General features: G+C 46.3%; 2 protein-coding genes across 10 annotated transcripts in view; one reads left to right on the top strand and one right to left on the bottom strand.

The window, feature by feature from the left end:
- The first annotated feature begins 9,232 nt into the window (after positions 1-9,232).
- LYSMD4 (LysM domain containing 4) lies at positions 9,233-19,061 on the top strand. The gene is given in 4 exon segments (XM_065641466.1): positions 9,233-9,884; positions 10,342-10,629; positions 14,503-15,039; positions 15,041-19,061. Coding segments are annotated over 3 exon segments (945 nt in total). The 5' UTR covers positions 9,233-9,884; positions 10,342-10,356; the 3' UTR covers positions 15,176-19,061.
- Positions 18,961-21,632, bottom strand: part of MEF2A (myocyte enhancer factor 2A) — an 81,708-nt gene continuing 79,036 nt past the window's right edge. For all 9 annotated transcript variants that reach the window (XM_065641465.1, XM_065641456.1, XM_065641460.1 and 6 more), the window contains one exon: positions 18,961-21,470. In XM_065641465.1, the coding sequence (XP_065497537.1) occupies positions 21,125-21,470 (346 nt within the window). In that variant the 3' untranslated portion in view covers positions 18,961-21,124. The remainder of the gene's footprint in view (positions 21,471-21,632) is intronic.

The following is a 21,632-nucleotide window of genomic DNA, read 5'->3' as shown; positions in this document are numbered from 1 at the left end:
AACAAGGATAAGTGCAAACCTGTCCTGTTATGCTGTGGTTAAAGGGTTGCCTGAGATAATGGTTTGAAGCGAATAGAAAACAACAGCCAATAGAGCAGCTCAGATGTACTTAATGGTGGTCAGTTAGTGGTTTGGGGCATTTCCAGGGGCTACTTCACGGCCCAGTTACAGAAAGGGCAGAGCCAGCTTGGGGCTGGGACCCATCTGTTGGGCTGTGTGCAGGACACAGGAGTTGTATCAGGGCCATCCCTTTTGCCGTAACAATTACAAGTGATAAAATGGCAGTTTTCCCAACTTTTCTCCCCACAAGTTGGTTTAAAGGGAATGGAGGCAGATCCTGCTATAGCTGAGTACATTACTGGCCAACTCAAATGCCGCCCCACTGTCTTTTCATCTACATGAGACTCTTAATGCCCCAAGTCTTTGCAAGTCCTGGCACAGAGCCCAATTGAAGCATGAGCTCCAACAGAAGTTTTAAATTTAAAGCTGTTCTTTTGGCTTCAGAAATGCGCAGATTGAAGCTCAGAGATGCAATTCAGCTGTTTACTTGCAGATCTGCAACAGCCCTGCTGTGCTATTGCACTCGCTTCTGTCAGGCAGTTGTGTTAACAGCACTTTCCAATTAAAGCAGCTGCCTCAGTTACAGAAAATGCTTTTCCTATCTGGGCATTTCTGATTTTTTTTTTTAATTACTCATAGAGCAAAGGGCTGTTCTGTTTCCCATCCCTTATTATAATGAATTCCATCATCATTTCTGGTGACTGGGCTGGCTTTTGCTGGGTTTTTTATTTCTTGCTATTTCCAGCATCAGCTTGGGCCCACAGCACCCAGATGATGGCTATTTGGGGGCTCACATGATGGGGAGCACTGATGTGAGTGACCAGACAAATATCAGGTGCACAAGCAACTGCTCACCCAGAGCAGGGAAAAAGATGCCTTGTTCTGGAAGTAGCCCTGCCAGAAAATCCCAGAGCCTTGCTATGTAAATTATGGCCACTTGCCTGACTGAAATGTTCCTGTTCTGAAAACTTGTCTTTTAAGACCTTCACAGCCAATATCAAGGCTTTTCTCCGTTACCTGAACATTCAGAATCTCCAAGAGAATAAAAGGTAGCAGATGAACCCTGCACCTTTCTTCATGGTGCAATCAGATAAGAGCATCTTTTTTCATTTCACCTCACTGAAAGGGATGTGCTGGGCTCCATCCTGCCTGTAGCTCAGCAAGGCTCATCCGGTGGGATGCATTGGGATCTGAACTGAGACCTGGGATTTTTGCTCCAGCCGTGTTTGCCACTGCAGACAATGCTGTAGCTGTCTGCCGGTTTAATGTGCTTTGTAACATGAGCACAGAACTGATTAGGCTGAGACTGGAGGAACTGGAGAAGGAGCAGATGAGGTGACAAAAGCACAGGTTTCAGCGCTGACATCCTGTCCCGTGAGGCCACAAAGCCCCTCTCTCCTACGATGTGCTTTCCCATGGTTTGATCAGCTGTAGCTGTCACTCTGGGCTTGTGCCCAGCACAGTGACCCTCAAATCTTGGAGCACCTTGGTTCTGCAAGACCCTTGCAAGGATGCTACAACCACAGACTCCCAGACTGACAAGAAAGCAAAGCCTGCTGCTGCCCCCATGTGTAACTTGCTCATTATTGTTGCCATGCACCAGTAGAGACGTGGGAACCCTGTTGGCAAGCATGAAGGAAATCCAGGCTAAGCACAGCACAGCCTTTCAGCTGCTGAGGTCAAAGATCTTGCTTTGGAAAACTCTTCTGTTTCTTCTGTTCCTTCTATGAGCTATGGGCTTTCCCTGGGGCACCTTATATTAAAAAAATTGCAAAGTCAGATTGGACATGCCTGGAAGTGAGACAAGCTGGAGACAGCGTGGAGACACGCGATACGCAGCAAAGCACAGAGGTGTCATCGTCCTATTCTGAAAGGGCGCATGTGCAACACTCAGAGACTGCCATGTGATGCAGAGTGATATCGGATATCAGCACAGCGCGTTCAGGCTTGTTGGCTCCGACCACGAGGAGCACGGAGTGAGAGACAGCTCCTGGCAGGCTGAGCTCACATGATAAGGTCATTGGAAAGACAAGTGATGCTTTCATCAACCTGCCTTTCCCCAGTATCAGCACCAGCTTGAGCAAGGACTCACTTTGTGCTCCTGTAATATACTGTGCTCTGCATGGCGCCAAGTCCAAAAGCTTTCTCACAAATACATTGCAGCTGTGTTTTTCCAACCAGTGTCTCAGCCCCCACCTCCCATCCCTCTTGGTCTTGTCAGATTCCAGTTTTGAACCATTAAATGGCACATTTTGGAAGAGTTACATTCCCTCTGGATCAGTGGCACCCCTCAAGCAGAGGGGAGAACAGGCTGTAGGTACTGGCTCTCTACCTGCTGCTTCTCTCTTAGACATCCGTTAGGGATCACATGGTTTTGTCCTTCTCTCGTGGGCAGTACTTTTTTGGGGGCTGCACATGCTAATTATTCTGGAGTTCATCAATCCTGGAAGCTGCCTGAAGCCTGGGCTGATGGGTTGTTAGCAGCAGCCAAACTCTCAGTGGCCCAAATGGAGCCAGTTCGTGGCTCAGGGAGGTCGTGCAGAACAATGGCTCTGCCCGTCACCAACGCAGCTTCTTGGAAAGGTAGGGTTGACTGTTTGCCATCCTTTCACCAAGAGCTTTTTTGGACCTGGCACCACTGGGCCAAGGAAATATGCCTCAGCTAAACATTGTCCACAGACTGCCCTGGACACTGCCTAGAGCTCTCTGAGAACATGTGGAGAGAACAACATGCGCTGGCAGGACTTATGTGCTCCAGCAATTGGGGATTGCAAACATATGCTTCAGCTATGCAAGAAATCTTTGACTTGTTCTGAATGCGATTCTGCCTGGGTTTCTTCCCAGGAACATTCCTGTTCTTCACAATTTACCAGTTGCAGGAAGGGAGAAATGGGGAGGAGGGATTTTAAGAGTAAGGGAGAAGAAAGGGAACAAATCTTACAGTGCTTTCTTTAGCCAAATTCCTCCAGAAGGACAGGGTGTGGAGTATGGACTCCAGGATTTGGCACAATCCCAAGAAAATATGAACTGCAAAATTAAAACCACTTTTAATTAGTCATTTGTTTTTATATAAAGAATAAGTCTCTGTTTTTCTGAAGTAATTCAGTGTCTCCTATCACATAAACCAGGCAGTCCCTGCCAAATGGTGCTGCGTGATAGAACACAAGCACAGAACTGGGTCTCTGAGGAAAGACACATTATCTCCCCTGGGAGACAGCAGCGCTGTTTAGATCTGCGTTCTGGTTCCCAAGATAAAAGTCTCATTCCTAAGAGTCACAGCGTAGGGGAGAGACTTGCAAATGTGGTCCTCGTAGGTGGGAGTCATTTGATGTCTGAGCTGGAGATGAATGATGAAGCTGGGTCTTTGTTAGAACACCTGCTATGTTAACAAACAGGAGAAAAAGCTTGTGAGGATGGAGGCAGGAGCTGTGCTTCTGCCCTGGAAGAAGTCAGAGGCACAGGGCACCCAGCGCCTCCCCCCCTGACTCGGAGGGATGACAAATCCCTCTTCTCATTGCTGGAAACAGCAGGGTCCTCCCTGGGGAGGGCCAGGGGCCACAGTGGCTGCCATATTCAGAGGGATGGGCTAGGAGGTGGCTGCAGGGTGTCACATCGCTGCCGGGTGTACCCTTGAGCAAGGAAGGCGTACGCTGTGTCCGGGTCGGGTAAAACTGAGCCAGGGATGCCCCAGCAGATCAGGTGTGAAGCTGCTGTCAGCCCAGGCTCAGGGCTGCTCCTGCGCAGCAGCACAAACACGGGCTTTGTGCTTCTTTCCAGGCGCGACCACTTAAACGGTCAGCTTGTTCCTGAGAGTGTTCAGCTTCAATCCAAGACCCTGCAAGGACAGTCAGCAACAGGAGTAGTGCTGCTCCTATGCGGAGTTGCCCGTGGCTGAGTTTGGAACCTGCTGAGCTGGACAAGTGCTTCCAACAGGAGAAACCACTAAAAGAGGCAAGGCGTAACCCTGTGATACCAAACATGCACTCAAAGTAACCTCCATAGCTTAATTAACTATATTAAATATATGCCTATAATTAATTTAAGTGATGTTTTCTTCCTGCGTTGTGTGCCTACTGCATCAACCTCTTAATATTATTGCAGTGTATATAATTCAATCAAATTACATACAGTACCCACATAAGCTTCGTCGCTCCAGACACCAGGGAGAGAATTATTTTGTTGTATTTGGCTCATACATGCCTTAACACAGGGCATAACTTCACTGAAATTGGTTATGCTACATTAGTCCAAAGCCAGAGCAAAGCCCAGTATTTATAAATTATTTACAATAGAGGCATCATAATTTCTATGATCCTATGTCCTGAACGCTGGTGTGGTTTGCTACAGCTGCCTTCCTAGTCTCCCACTAGGAAACACCAAAATAAAGATAGAAAGGAATACTCCTTTTTTTTTAACAATATATAATTCAGCAATATCTGAAATATCAGCAGGTCCCTGTTGCTCCACGGTGCTGTATAGGAGCCTTTCCTTTGTATATGCTAAACTAAACAGGAATAATTGGTTGATATTAAGAAGCAGATGCTCAAGAAATATTTTTTTAACTTGTGCTGTACGTAGTATCAGGACAGTAGTTTGCTACCTGTGAGGATCCCCTCCTTCATCTTTTATCGACTGTACATTATACATTTTTACTGTTAATGGCCCCATATGGCAAAGTAAACGGGTGAACGATTTCACTCTGTCTTGCTTTTATTAAGGCCAAATCATGGATCAAGTCACAATTAATGGTGGCCTTGGTGATTTATGAATTGCGATTTTTACTCCTCCTTGTCCCAGGGAGTTGGAAACCATCAGATGCCAGCCTGAGCAGCTGCAGCCATTAGTACCAATGAGCAAAATGTGTGTGGCTGCGGGAAATGGCCCATCGCTGGGCAGGTGAGTTAATTGAATACCAGGGCAGGAGAGACTGGAGCTGCTTTCTGCGAGTTGCACATTCAGTTTTCAGTTTCCCAAGGGTGAAAAGCAGACTAACACTGAGTGACCTGGACGCCTTCCTGTGTTACCTCACCTAGGTGTTCCTGCCCTGGCAGGGGGATTGGACTAGATGATCTTTCGAGGTCCCTTCCAATCCCTAACATTCTGTGATTCTGTGTGATTCTGTGTGACCTGAAGCTGAAATAACAGATTTTATTGCAGAGCTTAGAAGGCTGCTTAAAGAGAAGCAAAGAAAGACACAAGGAATATGTGTCTGACGCTTCCGACACTTCTGAAATGAGCCTGAAAAAAGAGGGACAAAACCAAAGTGATGAAGAGAACAGCAGTTCTGGATCTGAGCAAGAGCTTACAGGAATCGCAGGGGTAAAAGAGAAGAGCCCTATTCTAGATTGTGCTCTCTTTGGAAAGCCGGAACCAAGACCTTCACTAAAGCTTTGATTCTTTATCACAAAGTGATTAACTCTGACGTTCCCCGGGAAGGAGCTTGCATTGATGTGAATGCTGGCTGGTGCCCAGCATCACGGACACATTGCTACTTTGGATTAAGTGAAAATGAGCACAATTTCTCAGTTCTGTTACCCTCTGCATTGGCATAAGTCAGGAGTAGGAGGATTTCTTCCTGAAATTCAGGGAACGTATGACCCTTATGTTGCTTGAATGTGTATAATGACTGAACCATTCAGCCCTCAGACAGACTTCAGTTGTTTTGGGCTTTGCAGCTCCCACAATCTATCTGCTAACAACAAAAATCTTCCAATTATTTGGAATGCTGACATCATCTATGCAACTGGCCCAGGGCCAACATCAGCTCTCCTACAAAACGGACAGTTATTTCTTGTTAAGAACGATCGTATTCTTCTTACTGAGCACATTCGGCATCACTGGAGCTCCAGCATGGCGGGGCCACTGGGAAGCAGTAACCTTTGCAGTAACAAAGCTGCTGAGCAGACACATCCCTCAGGTCACTTGGGGACCGGGTGTGAGCTGATTGCTCACATGTCACTGTGTCTCTCTGGTTTGGTTTGAACAAGTCTGCCTTAACAAAAGGCGGTGGGGAGCAGTCGAGCTTGGAGGACCAGGAGGGAGAAGCTGTTTGTGAGGTGCAGAGTTGAGCTATTCTGCTGTGAAGTGAAATGGTTCAGGAAAGGCCAAGGAACAAAAGCTGCTGGGAAATGACACAAGGCTGAACTTCAGCTGTTGTAAACAGAAAGATCAGCAGAGGATGCTCACCCTGAAAAAGCCTGGAACAAGCAGACAGGTATCTAAAACGTGTTGAAAAGCCTCTTCTTGTGGTGCCTTTTTCAGTGTAATAAATCTTTGTTGGATTAACTACCTAACAGTGAAATTATCTCACTCTGCTAGAGGCAGGTTTCTTGCTGCAATGAGAACAAGTATAATATTTTAATGTAAAATATGATAGTTTGAAGGTCCCGGAGGGCAGAAGGGGCAGGGCTGCACTCACCAAATGGACACTCATTCCCTGTCATTTCCCTGTTCGTTCCTGGTAAAACATGTCACATCTGCCACTTGAATTTTAGGCCAGGATAAAGGGAATCTTGTAAATCCCTATAGCTCAAGAATGCTACATGTTTAAAGCAGCAAGTTCTCACAGGGACTGTGATCCTTTTGCAGCACAGACTTGTTGCAGACAGACTGGGAGGGAGAGCAGGGTCATTTCCCATAAAAGGCAGGAAGAAAATTGGCAGCGTTAAGTGCCTATGAATGCAAAAAACAAAAAAAACAAACCAAAACAACAAACAACAAACAAAAACAAGCAAACCAACCCAGAAACGGGCGTTTCTTCTGCCCTTTCCACTTGGTAATTAAGGCCTGAAAGGCTCTAAATCGGCAGGTTTTGTCCTAAGGCTTTAATTCTTTCTCCATTATGGAAGACTTTCTGGACAGACAGAAAAGAGGTCAGTATGTATCAGAGGCAGCAGAGAAACCTGCAGATTCGTCTGTGCAGGGAAGTTTAAATCTCGGTGACAGGTTACCCATGACGTTGTGTTCTAGAGCACGCTTGTGTGTGGTGGTCTGGACACTGCACACATTTCTTCCAGGACAGGACTGCCAGCAAATGTCCAGCTCAGCCTGTACAAACGCACGAATGAGCTTGAATTATTTGCAATCAATTGACGCCAGTCAAGTAATTCTCTGTTTCCATGTTTACAATTTGCGTAGACAAATCCTGAGAAAGGAAGTGATTTTGAGTGCGACGATGAAAAGCTTTTTCGCTTGATTTTCTTAACAGCTGTTTCATCCCAGCAGTTGGGAGAAAACCATCTTTTCATAAGGATTCTGTAAGGACCTTTCAGCTGGATGATGAAGCAATTTCCCATCTATGTTTCCTGGTGTCTTTCCATGAGATCAATGAATAATTCTTCCTGATATTTTAAAAGTTAGAAAAAATAATAAGCAGTAAATGACAGTTAAGGGGAAGTAAGCCAACCCAGACTTAGCACTGTCAGCAAAGTCTGGTTGTTACCCCTGTTTCTAGATCACCTTAGCGGTTGTATTTTCCAGATTTGAGCAGGTTACCCTGAGTAACCTGTATTTGTTTGACAAAGCCTGATTATTACTCGTAACTTTTGAGCCTCAGTAGGCTCAGGGAAAGCATTTTGGCACGTCTCATCTAGTCCCCACGCTTGTAGAGCCCTCTCCAGCACACTAAATCCATCGTCTGGTAGGTCAGAAAAGTACGTAAGCTGGCCGAGCCCCAAAATCATCTGCTCATGAGACGAGCTGGCCCAGGAACGGAGGGAAGGAAATCCTAATACCTGCTGGGAGATGGGGTGCTGGCTCACTGCTCGGAGGAGCTGGGCTCCGCGCAGTCCTGCCTGGCCGCTCTCCCACCGCCCTGCCAGCCCTGCCGAAATCACACAGCCCCGCAAAGGCGTGCAGGAGAGCGAGAGCCGTGAGGAAGCGATGGCTGTTGCTTAAAAAAAATAACGTCGATGCTTGGGGAACCTTCCTTCCGCTCCAGCGTGTGACATTTGTCAACTGATGGTCCATCTAACTTAGTGGTAGCAAGAGCTGGGGAGGAAATACTCTCCCCTCTTGCCTTCTCTGCCTGAACAAGAGAAGGCAAAGGGATCACCAGCAACTGCGTTCAGCTTTAATTTAACTTAGAAGTAGATTTGTCCATCTCCTTTAGGGCAAAGAGCGTCTGGCAGCCCTTCACCCTTCTGAGCAAAACCCCAAGGCTGTGCCTCGTGAGAAACCTTCACGCCAGCCCCTGGGGCGAGCAGTGCCCGGTTGATTCCTGCAACCAGCTATGAGGAAATATTTCTCCTCTCCCCCCCACTAGAAAAGCTTTGCATGTGGAACTTGTTAAAGATTTGTCCTAAGCTTGTTTTTTAAACATAAGCCACGAGTCAGGATGGGCCAAGGAAAACATACCAGCGCGGAACACACCTCATCAGCTCCGCAGGCACCGGCTTCGCCGCGGCTGGAGCCAAACGCCAGCGGTGAGTCCGCGGGGCGGCGCGGCTGGAAGGCGAGATCGGCACCGGGAGCCGTGGCCGTGCACAGCGCGGCGCTGCCTTGCGCTCGCCGCAAAATGGGAGGGAAAAGGCTGATTTATGTGGAAATCACAAAACTCCAGTGGAGGTAACGTGGTGTGTGAGTGCAGGAGCAGTGTCCATGTGCCCTCGCCAGCCAAAGAGGGGCAGCCCAAGACCTGGAGTGACCACTCACCCTCCCAGCAATGGGTCACCCTTCCCAAAATTAGGCCAAGTTTACTAGAGATTCGATATATGCGTCAATATATTGACAATGTAATAACTGAAATTTTGTATCTGTATGTACAGTCAGTATAATGTATGTGATTACAATGATACCATAGGGCCGTACCGATTGATATTGTGCCCCCACCCCTGCGGGCGGTTCGGACACGGGTCTTGCCCGGGCCGGGGGGCGCGGGCCCTTTAAGTGGGGTCCGCCCCTCCCTCCCAGACGTTCCAGCGCTGACCGCTCAACCAACTCCGCTTCACCGCTTTTCACCGCTGCCTATTGGCCAGGCGGCGCTGAGAGTCCCGCCTTCCAGCGCTGCTAGCCAATGGGAGAAGCGCTGGGCGAGAGTCGGGCGTAGGTTGGTGCGTATGGCCGGCGAGCGGCGGGTCAGTGCCGGGGGCTCGGGACGGGGCCCTCCGCGGGGGCCGGGGCCCGGCCGGCCCGAGGGGCGCGGGGAGAGCGGCGGGGCCTACCCACCGCGGACCGGGAGCCCTCCGGGGGCGAGACCCTGCGGGGAGCGGGGCCCCGTGAGGCGCTGAGGGCAGCGGGGCCCGCTGAGGGGAGCGGCGCCCCGACCCCTGCACCCGGGGGAGGCCCCGGGCGGGGCGGGAGCCGGGCCGGCACCCGGGCCCCACGGCCCGCCACCCGGGCCCCACGGGCCGGCCGTGCGGGGGCCGGCGCGGCCAGAGCCGGGCTGGAGAAGAGTTTTGGCCCCCGCTGTGGAGAAGCCAGGAGCGGAGGGTGTTGGGAGGGCACCCTGCGCACCCCGGGTCACCACAGGCCGGGGTGTCCCGCCGGAGTGTGGCCTTCGGGCACGAACCCTCCTCAGTCAATGGAGTTCTGTGAGAAAGGGTTTTCTGATCTAAACTTGCCCATGGTAATAGGTTGTTTATGGGGCTGAGGGTGGAAGAGAAAATAGCAGCGTAGTAGTTGCCTGATAACTTGCTGGTGTAGGCCTAGCAGTAATTAAAGTGCTCAGGCAGGTTCTTGTGTTCGTACAACAAAATGACGTTGTCATTCAGGTTGAAGTTAAGTGTGGCTTGAGCTGTCATTAATAACGACAACAAAAGAAGTGCACTTCCATGAGATGGAAATGTGGATTCTTAAAGCATAGAGAACTAGAGACTTCTGGGAAGGTAACATAAAGGATGATTTTGACCAGTTTTTAATGTGTATTGGTAGGAGATCTGATGTGTTTCCATTAATTTTTTTACTGTAATTAAAGACACTTGGCTCAAGTGGCTCTGCTGCTTTTATGAAATTATAGAAAGTGGTTGTTAAGATGCGTAGCTAAATAGTGTTAGGTAGTGGTTTGTCCCCAGGTAGACAAAAAAAAAGGGTTTGAAAATAATCTGCCCATTGTTGAAGTTTGTGTCCATAAGGTTTCTAGTATTTCTGTCACTGCCGTTAGAGCAGCATCTTTTGGATTTGCCCCGAGAAGATCTGGGTAGATGGAAAGCTTTGTGTGTGTGTGTGTGTGTGTGTGCGCACACGTGCAAATACTGTGCTTTTTTGTCCATTCTCCCATACCTTACATGCCAAGAAATAAATACTAGTATTAAGGAAATTCAAAATGTCTGTTTTCTGTTCCAGGAGCTGGAATAGAAGATGAGGCTGAATGAGAGCCGGACAAGATCCTTCCAGGCTCCTGTCACCGTCCACAATTACCCAGGCAGGCAGGTGTACGTGTTTCCTGATGGCCGATCTGACTCAGAAGAGTCGGAGGAGGAGGAACTCAACGTTATGGAATTGCGACCGCGGGGCAAGGAGCAGCAGCAATGCAGCACTTCTCGGGACAGAGCTGGAGATGTGGTACTTCTGGAACGAGAGATTACAGAGGATGATACTCTTAACAAGCTAGCCCTGCAGTATGGTTGTAAGGTAAGAGCTATCTCTCTTTGTTTGGTTTTGATTACTTTAGAGGTATTTTAGGTGTAGTTTAGTTTCCAGAATTACAGGAAGGTGTGCTGTTGTGTAATAGTTTTGAGAATGAAAAGTGTATTTCGTGAATGGTCAATATCTGGGTAAAACTGATCTGGAAAAAGTCAAAAACAAACAAAAAGATTTCTGCAGCTAACAGCCTAGGAAGATATCAGCCCCACACCCTGCGTGACCTGCTTTCCTGTTTAATTTGGGTGACTAAGGGCAGTGTAGCAGTCACGATTTGTACTTAGTTATGTAAGTGAGGGCAAAAAGTAGGAAGCTGAGTACAGAAATGAGGGTGAGAGCCCTGCTCTCAAGGAGCATTCAGTTTTTGAAGCAAACTGAAAAGCACAAAGAAATGCTGCTCCAGTGGGGCCTAGTTTGGGGGTTTTTTTCTATTAATTTTTTGAAAGACATGAGCAAGGAAGGTCTAAGTCCAACAGGGGCAGACGTGGAGGAGGAGAGATGACAAAGTTCAGGTCACAGAGCCCAGGTGCTGTCGGTGCTTGATGTTTTTGAAGGTTTGCTGTTGTACCCAGCAGCGTGTGCAGTTCAGCCATCTGCAGGCAGAAGGGATGCATGCACGCCATGAATTTTCTCTGGAGTTGCAGCATACTACAAAATACATTTTCTTTGTTCCAAAGCAGAGCGCTTTATAGAAAAACTGTTGGGAAATTTAATTACCTGATATGAACATTTGAAGTACCCTGTTGTTTTGCAGTTAAAGCTGTATTTTTAGAGCTTCCTTTATCTGCAAGCTAGACTGTGATTAAAAAGTTCCATGATGCAGACAATTGGACGGTGACCTGGATGGGGATAATGATACGGTACTGGCTCAACCGCTGCAGTGCCATTGCGGCCTGTCTTGCTTAACAACACAACAGCTGTGTGGTGCAGCTGAAGCAAGACGGCTTAGAGGAATTGAGACAATTCCTCCCCTCCCATTCCCTTAGAAACAAAAACACAACAAAAAAGAAACCCTTCTAAGTTCTGCTGACGAGCCCGATGTGTGTGAAGCAGCAAGTCTGGTAGGACTTGAATAGGCCTTGATTGGCACCGGTAGAGCCTGAGAACGCAGAGCTGCAGCGGTTGGCTTTGTGGTTGTGACTGCTCAGCGCTAAGCGGCAGCAATTGCATTGTTATTGTCTTTTACACAGAATCACAGCAGTTTGGTGAACTCAGGAAGACTCTGAACAGCTCTTTTGGTTTATGGCATGAAAAATCCCATTGTGCCCCCTGTCCTGCCCTGCTGAGGGCTGCTGGGGAAAGCAGGCTGCTGAGGAGGGACCAGGTAGTCAGTGTTCTCCTCCCACAGGAAAGAAAACCCATCCTACTGCTTCCCTCCCTTCCAGAAAGGGCACTTTTGACTTGTTCCTGTTAAATTTAAGAGGTACAGAAATCCTTATTATTGGAGACCTGTGTATTTATCTGTTCACAGACTGGCACTGATCAATTTTCATGTATTTTGTTTTACTTGCGCAATTAAGCAGCTCCTGAAAGGCTACCAGGACATAAGCGAGGAATGTTTGTGGCCAGAAATATATGTGACTGTGTTTAAAAAATCCAGGATGAGTTTCTTCTTGAAATCGATGAGAATTTGTCATTGGTTTCAGAACTGTCAGGGCATATTTGGGGTGACATATTAAGACAGTGCAACAAATAGTTTTTTGTGTGTGCTACACAACTTGGCAGAGATGCAAAGCACTTCAAATTTCTCATTTTCACTCTTGACCATTTATAGTGCGGGCCTGGTTTTGGCATTGTTCTTAGCTGGGACAAGAGTCGCTCACTGCAGCCAAAAAAAAAAAAGAGTACAGAAAATAAGCCTAAATGGCTTGTGCAGCCAAGTGCTCCTTCACGCTTCCCATCAGCTCTGTTTGTTGTTTCTGCATGAGTGCTGCTCCACTTTCTCTTTCTAGGGCCTTAGCACAACATTGCAGTGTTTGATTGCAGACACTGCAGGGGATATTTACTGTCCTAATAATTTATTGTCATTGAACAAAACCAAAAATGGAAGCGCCACCTCAGTTAGAAGGCTTTAGGTGAGATGGTTATTTTGTAACTAAATAACTTTGCAGGGTTTAAGTCTTGATGTTATGCTGGGGCAAGCTGTGAGGAGTCGGAACCAGCAGCTGAGGATTCCTTTCTCCTCAGGGGCACCAGATGAGGATATAGATTAAACATCCCGTTTTCAGATTTCTGAAGCTTTGCAGAGTAAACGTGAGATTCAGGCATTCATCTCATCTCTGCCGTTCAGCAGAGTGGTGCTTCCTGGCTGGAGCAGACTCGCCACCTCTCAGGGATTGCCCAGCAGTTGAGTTTTGCTGTGTGGTTGGTTCCCTGACAGCCCGTGCGGCCGGAGCGGAGATCGGGGAGAGGCAGCTCCGCAGGGGGAGCCCCCACAGCTCCTCGCTCCTGCGGGGCCGGGGGTCTGACCTCCCCTGGGCACCTCCTGACACCACAGCCTGCACGTGGCCCAAACACTTTTTGCGATGGCAAAGGAGATGGTCACGCTCCCTTCCGGTGTATTCACATACCAGCTTTTCAAAGGTCTTTGCCCTGAACTGTCAATGATTTTGGTGCTGATGACACTTAGACATTTGCTTAGGACGTAAAGTGTTTTCTTGTTTTCCGTTCCCCGCTTTCATTGGTAGCCTTGAGCTTGCGCAGTGAATGCAAGTCATGCAGTGATGAGATTTCTAAAAGAAAAAAAGAGACTTTGAAAGTGCAGTCCTTGTACTATGTCTCTTCTATATGATATATCAGAGGTGGTTAATCTGTTCATGTTGTTTCTCTTTGGTTTGGGGTCTTGCTGTTTTCTTTGTTTTGCATCCTCCAGCCTTTCCCTTGAGGTTCTTTCACGTCTCTTTGGTGGCTTTGGAGAGCTCCCTGCACACACTGACAGTCCCGTTCAGTCTCTTTGATGGAGCTTTTAGAGCAGCTGAGAAGTTCATGTACTTACTTGGTTGCTGTCAGTGAACACTGTATTGAGCTGTCTTCTCTTTATTTAAATAAAGGAACACTGCCTTGCCTTTGTCTTCTCTTTGATACCATCCTTGTGACATATGCTGTAGGTATGGTTTGCACTTTCTTGCTATTCTCGCTGTTATCTGCATCTCTGAGCTGGGTGGGAACACCAGTCACGGATGGAGACCCTACACACGACCCACCAGATATGGTGACAAATGCACGGAGGTTGTTACCCTAAGCAGGAGCATTTACCGACTGGACAAACGAGCTGTGTGGAGCTGCTGTCCTGCAGAAGAGGGGTGGTGCTTGGGAACGTGAGCAGAGGGTGCTCGTGCCGGTGTGGGAGGGAGGCTCGTCTGCTCGCTGCCAGGCTGTGGCCTTACAAAACCGCACTGTGCTCAAGCTGGAGCTCCGCTCACTCTGACACGGCTTTCCAAGCAGGGGGAGGGTTTTACCTGCTCATACTGATGTTGTCCGCTCAACCGCTCATACATTGTTTAAGGTATGAAAACTGTTTTGAAAAGGATATGCTGTAAAGACTCTTCTTGCCTTAACTTGGATTAGAAATGAGAGAAGGGTAAAGAAAGCAAAAGGAGAAACAATATTAAGTGGAACACCGCATATGAGAGATACAGGAGCTCTAGAGGAGGTTATAGACTGGATTGACAGGGACCATCTCTGTTCTACAGGACCTGGAGCATCCCTGGAACAGCTTGGAATCTCTGCAGAACACCGAGCCACTTGCAGCCAGGGCTTGCCTTTATTTTCTGGCTGCTGCTTTCACACTAATTTTGCAACTACTTCCTGCTTCAGCGCTGGGTTGTCCTACACTAATATTCCTGTCCTGTTTGGATTCTGTAGGTTGCGGATATCAAACGTGTCAACAACTTCATCCGGGAGCAGGACTTGTACGCGCTGAAGTCCATCAAGATCCCCGTGAAGACCCACGGGCTGTTGACGGAGAACGGCAGAGAACTGAGGCCGCTCCCGACTGCGCCCTCCCAGACCGGCCTGACGCTCGTGGACTTACCGGAGCCTGACGAGGGTGCGAGCGGCTCTGCCGGCGGGAGGCACCTGAGCGACTTCTTCAGGGGGATTGACCAGAGCATTCAGGACGCAGTGCAGGTGGAGGTCCAGCTCAACACGGAGTACTGTATGGAAACACGGGAGAGGCTGCTGCCCGAGTCAGGGAAGCAGAAGACCGGTAATGGTGCGGACTGTGGAATCCAGTGGTGGAACGCAGTTTTTATTATGCTCCTGATAGGAATTGTCCTGCCAGTATTTTATATCATCTATTTTAAAACACAAAGCCTGGTGGCCCATACCTCTAACACAACACTACCCTCAAATATTTCAGCAGATGGATTGGAAGGGAAATTACCACAAAGCTCAGTTGTAGGAAAAAAATCCTGAGGGGGACAGGGAGCCAGAGACGGCCTCTCCTCCTGGCACAGAAGCCCATACACCAGTGACTGACTGGAGCGCGTTCAAGGGAATAACAGTACAGATTATTTTTATTTTTTTAAGTAACTGATATCGTAATCCTGAACTTGCCTGAAAGTGCGGTGATGTGATGTTTATGGAAGAATAAGGATGCTTTGTTGCTTATAAAGATCATGAGGCAGCTGGCTTGATATTCATGAAATCTGTTGAGGGAAAGTATTTTGTAGCAATTGACTCATCGTGGTTGCTTCAGGCATTTCTTAATGCCGTGTCTAAGAAGCGAATCCTTTGCCGCTGTGATAAAGAGTGCAGTATTAATGTGATTGGAAAGTTGGGGGTTGTTTGCATTTTAAGACAACACTTTTTGCTTAGATTAGAAATGGGGCCTCTTCTTTTTCTCTGAACTGTCCTTTTTATCTCTTGCAGACCATGGCAGTGTTTGCATACTTAACCCAAACATGGTGATTTTTGGTGTATTAAGCTTGGTGTGTCACAGCGCGAGGACACTGACAGCACCTTGTTTTGTCATTCTTTTGAGCAAAGGTTTAAGCTGCGTTGGTTAGGATGGTTCCAACCACAGGGGGAAGGGTGAGCCCAGGCCTCTTCTCCCCAGTTAAATCCTTCAGGGACTTCTCTTGAAATCCAGAGTCTCGCAGAGGGAGCTCACTGCAGAGTTTGTGCTTTCACCAGGGTCCTGCTAATCCAGAGCCAAGAGGTCAGTGTGACTGCAGGTGGCCAAAGTGTTGGAGGGCGGGAGAGGAGCATTAGGCCTGCGGTACATAGTACGCCTTTTTTTAAAGCCTTGTTTGTTTTGGGGAGGTTGAGCCAGTGTTACTTAAAAAAAAAAAAAAAAAAAAAAAAAATCCATAATGTTGCATCATCTCAAATCCCCAATTTCACTCATGGACTTGAGTTTCCTTGTTTGTAATTTTCAAGTGAGAAAGCTTGGCTAAATTGCATTTAATTTGCAAGGTCAGGAAGGAAGCCCTGAGTTACCTTGGACAGTCGCAGAAAGCAGTTGTCAATGCTTTACAGGCTGTGAACTGCTGACGTTTGCATTTAAAAGCTTCTGAGTGTGTAGGAAAGACCAGTGAAGCTTTGCAGGCTGGTGGTGTCTGGAGGTGGCAGTAGCCTGAGCTCTGTGCTGTTCGGGATGCGTCAGTAAACTCTGCATGCTGGAGGCGAGCAGAAAATGAGGCTTTGGGGAGTTTTGCTGTGGAGAAGAATTTGCCTCAAAAATTTAATTGGGCAAACGCTCTCCTAGAATGGAGCACTAAGGTATTTTGCAGCACAGTTGCACAAATCCTGTGGTGCAGTAACGCTGTAAGGAGCAGCCAGCTCACAGGGGCTTGCTCTGGCCGGTGTGTCAGAGTTCACTGAGGGTTTCGTGGTGGTTGTTCCTCAGAGCTCTGTGAGTGAAGGCGGGTCGGTGGTACAGGCTGTTGTACAGCCGCGAGCGCTTCCTGCCCCGAGGAACAGCAGACTGACGGTGTCTGCGCAGGGGTGACAGGATTGAAGTTTCCCAGGAGCCCCACGCCAAGTGAGCAGAGCTGTGTAATGGTGTAACCATAACCTGTGTTTCCTGCAACTGTCAGTGCTCAGCAAAGCCTGAGGGAACCTAACTTTGTAAATGAGGACACTACTAAAAAAAAAAAAAAAATTTTCTTCTGTGAAGGAAACGTATCTCTGTTCTAAGGGGGGGGTTAATTACTTTTTTAAATAAAGCAAAATGAAATAAAAGCACAAGGGGCACCACCCACCCCAGCCAGCTTGTGGGTTTTTGGCACAGCCAGACTGTGCTGTCACACAGCTGAGCGCTTCCCTGAGCCAGCTGTGTGCCTTGCACAAGAAAGAGTAAGAATTCAGAACGGTTTTCTCTGCCAAAGTTTTTTGTTTGTTTGACACAGCACCCTCCGGCTGCAGGAACCTGAGAGGTGGCCCCAGGTCCTCAGCACTGGGTCCACAACAGAACTACAGCCACGGAGCCAGAGCCGCGATGGGGACGGGGCAGTGATGGGGATGGGGCAGCTCTGCCTGCAGCCCCACCCCAGCCTCCCATACCCGTCTGTCTGTCCGTCCGGCTCAGGGCAGCGTTGACAGCCAGGACTGGGAGCCACAGCAGCACCCAGAGGTGTGACCAGTGGAGAGCGGCAGGAGGGACGGACTCGCCTTTGTTTCCCAGGTTTTTGGCAAGTTGCATTTTGTAATAAGGTTCTTACAGAGCATCAGGTCTCAACTTGAATGTGATGACAAGTGTATGTACCCCCAGAATCCACGTTAAGAGAATCACTGCTGTGATTTAAATCAGCACCTCAAGACTGTATCTGAGGAGTGTTCTGGGTACCAGGAGAGGGCAAAGATGCAGCAAACGGGAACACGCTCTGCAAATACGAGAGAGGCTGGAGTACACAGTAAAAGCCAGTATCTTTACTTTAGTGAATGCAGGATACAAATATTTTACAACAACCTCTAGCATTTTTCTTAACCATTTGATAAAAAGTTCACTAGAATATTTATTGTATATTGAAGAAAAAACAACACATTCAGGGAAAAAAATTGAGATTAACTTATTTTTTTCTTAAAAGATTCGTCTCAAGGATGGCAACAAAGTCCAGCTTGTGCCGCCAAACGGCTTATCATCATTAAACCGTGAACAGCTTCTTTGTGAACTGTTGACTACAAACATTTACCAAATACATAAATCTCTTTTAAAAAAGCCATTTTAAATATAGCAAAGCAGTGTTCTCTTGCACAGCAAAGTGAAGAAAGGTTCTACTAAGATTTAAATGTTTACATTTGTTATTCTTTCTTTCACATTCTAATTTAACTTCTTCCCATGATCAATTGTTAGGAGTTATTTTGTTCCTTATTTACTATGTATTTCTTGTGCGCACAGTAATTCGCAAGTTTCTGATGCGTTAGTGTCCTTCAGTGAAAGGAAAGGCTAAAGCATTTTTCTCTGACAAATCCCTGATAATGTTTATTTTTAAATACCATAGTGAGAGCTCAAAGATGGAGAAGTGATTTGTCACAATAGCAGATAAAAATTTTAAATCTTTCAGACCAGGATTGGATCCCCTTGCAACTTCATCAGTTAATTTAAAAAGCTGTCTTTTTTTTTAAAACCTGTTGAAATATCTGTGCTATGTTGTCTTTTTTATAAAACATTTTTACAATTCCTAAAAAAAGTATGTTCCAAAGTTAGTTACTAGTTATTAAAAATCAGGATTCCCATTTATTCAATGGCATCAGAGTCTCCTGGCCCCGGGACGTCTGTGAGATTTGTTCTGCTGAATCTCTTGGAGGGTTTGGGGCAACATGTGAACAGTCCCATTTGTGATTCCAAGAATCAATATTTTTTTTTTTTTAATTCATTGGTGCAATTTCAATACAAACTCTAACCCTTTTTTTTTCTTTAAGAAAACAGTAATAGTACTGTTTAAAAACCTGCATAGAAATAAAGACTATTGAGATACAGTCAGCAAAGCCATCTTATAAGGCACACAAGAAAATAGACAGTAAATGTGAATGCAGAACTCCCACTCAAATGTACAGCAAAGTTCATATATGTGCATAAATAACAACAAAAAAAATCACATAACTTTTCAGAGCAGTAAAAGGTTCTCTGCAGTGGTAAGTGAATTCAGTCACTTGGGAAACACCACAGTTGCCATTAGAATGAGTTGCATTTTCCTCTCTGCTTCTGGAAACCAGTAACTACCTGCAATAAATGGAGAACAATTTCCAAAGGTAAGTGGCTGAACCGAATTGAAACCTGTTTTAAGGTTACCATGACAACAGGAGCAGTTTTGGAAGCTGAATGTACTGACTTTGTGCTTCAATCCCACATTAAAGCAGCGGCCGCGGGGAGAGCCGGCCTCTGGATTGCCATTGCCCGCACTTCTTAGCTACAGCATCCAGTGATTTTTTTTTTTTTTTTTAAATTACAAGGAAAAAAAAAATAAAGCCCAAGCAAAGATTCAATAAATATGAGGGATAATTTTAAAGAGTTTGGATAACAAGACAGCACTGCAGTTTCTTCCCCAGAATTACCAGCATTAAGATTTCTTTGTATCTACGTAATTTGGTTCCCAGTACAGCCAGACACTCCACATCAGGGACCTGGAGAGAGACCAGATCTCACAAGACAAGGCCCCTCCCCAGCACCGCCACCAGCTCCACCAGTAAACCCGGTCTGTGGCTCCCGAGACTTTGAGCCGGCCTGGATGTGCCGGGGCGAGCAGACACCCCGGCTGCCCTGTCCCAGCACAGCCGGAGCTGCAGAACACGATCCACGTCCAACAGAACCTGCCCGGGGCAGGTCCAGGCCACACCGGGCCCCGGGACTGGGCACCCCGGTTCACGGCCCAGCACCAGGAACAGCACGTTTCTCACCGAGGATTTATCCCAAACCACTTACCAACTTAAAAAACCTTTTGTGCTCCTCTGATATGTGTTATTTCCCTATCAGGAGAAATTAGGTCAAGTTTTTCCACTTTTTTTTCCAACTCCTCAGAAGAGGCAGCTTTAAAATGATGCCTTAAAATGTGTTGTAACAGATTTTTTATATTTATGCAGGATGAACTTAACACCGGATTTTTTTTTTGCCACTTTGCTATTTATATACATATATATAAAATGTATAATGAAGCTTAACCATACAGCACAGAGATTACAATTTAACGGCACACATTCACCACCAGTGAGGGGGACAACCCCTTTATACACCCTCTGAAAAATCTGGATAATAATATTAATAATAATTAAAATCCAAAGAAAGTACAGTATATTTAACAAAATAGTAAATATTAAACAGTGAATACTCTACTTAATAAGGACCTCGCCTTTTTTCAAGTTGGCGTCAATCCACAAAAATATACTTTTTAATCTGGTGAACGTACAATACATAGGTACTTACACCAAAGGTGATAATATATTTAGGATGCTATATACACAAAGAGTTTGGCTCAAATTTAAATTTACATATAAGTGTTCATGGCTTATTTTTCCCCCAAAGGTTCCGCCTGCAAGTTTTTCCTTTTCATCTTCGAAAGCAAAAACTAGAAAATCAAAATAAGATAAAACTATACTCTACAAAAAAGCTACAACATACAGCTTTGGCTTATATAAATAATTCATAGCAGAATGTGTTCAAAAGTACTGTATATAACTTTATATATAGTCTTCAATTCATTAGGGTATTGTTTTCTTTAATATAAAATATACAGGAGCTAAAATCCGTTTCTATATTTTTCAAAGGTATGAACGTAAAAACAAATTTGTCAAACATATTCCAATTATAACTTAATATATTAATTTTATTTTGTTAATGTTCTATTTTCTAGGCTAATATTTTCTGAATATTTCATGCGAGTTCTCTATGTCTCTCTTTCACTCATTAAAAAAATCACTTCTTTGACCCAATACACTATTTTTTTTGCACGTGCAAAACAGGGTTTTTGTTTATTTTTTTTATTTTTATAGCATCAGCCCTTCTCCATGCACCCTCTGCAATAGAGACCCCATGCCACGTTGGGTAATATAAAGGACATTTTATGTACAGTATTGCTTTCTTCTTCCTGCTTTTCTACTGCTCTGCTGCTACAAAGCATTATTTCTTAACTACGAGTAACCATACAGCTTGAATAAAACACACAGGGACGTTACTACAGGCGAGCCCTCTTGGTTTCTGCAATCTAGTGTGGTAGGAGTATAATGCGGGTACAACGGTTCTCTGCAAAACAGGTTCTATTATTAAAACGACGAGTCCAGGTAAGTGCCAGACTAGCTCAATGCCTACGGGATTGTTCTGTTACGTTTTACCATGGGACATCTGCAGCTATACAAGAAGTTTGTCATAAGTGCCTGATGATTTTGTGTATGCTACACACACTAGCACATATATATGCATGTGAAGATATATATATGCACGTATGTATATACATATAAATATACTTATTTCATGTCCTTATTTATAAATTTAGATATGTCAGGACAGTTCATTTTGAGAACGCAAAACTGAAGAGGCAACACTGCGAGTTTATGTCACCCACGTGTCCATCCTCATTCGTTTTACCGACGGACTCTCTCTGTCCTCGGAGTTCGGTGGCCTTCCCAGCACCACGGGCGAGTGGAAATCGCTTCTCGGGTCTTCCCGGTCGCTGCCGTCGTAGGAGCTGCTGGAGCTGCTGAGACTGTCGACAGGAGAGCGACCCAGCTCCTGTCGCGACGGCGGCTGCGGCTGCTGCTGCGGTTGTGGCTGCTGCTGCGGGAACCCAGAGGGAGTTACACGGTCCCGAGGAGGTGAAATTGGTTCAGATTTTATGTTGATGTTTTGGTTGGTGTTAATGGATAAATTTGAACCCTGAGATATCTGGCTGCCAGTACTGGGAAAAAGAAAATGAAAAGGCAGAAATAAGAAAACATGAAAAGGAAAAGTGACCATTCAAGTGTCTGTGCAACGGTGCGGTCTTGTGGTTCAACACCCTCAAAATAAGTATCTAAATAAATGCAACTTACTGAAGCAAAGAAACAGAGTTGAAGAAAGC

This window comes from Caloenas nicobarica, chromosome 10 (assembly GCF_036013445.1).
Source record: "Caloenas nicobarica isolate bCalNic1 chromosome 10, bCalNic1.hap1, whole genome shotgun sequence".
NCBI lineage: Eukaryota > Metazoa > Chordata > Aves > Columbiformes > Columbidae > Caloenas > Caloenas nicobarica.
The sequence above is the reverse complement of the archived record's forward strand: the minus strand, read 5'-3'. Positions and strand labels throughout refer to the sequence as shown.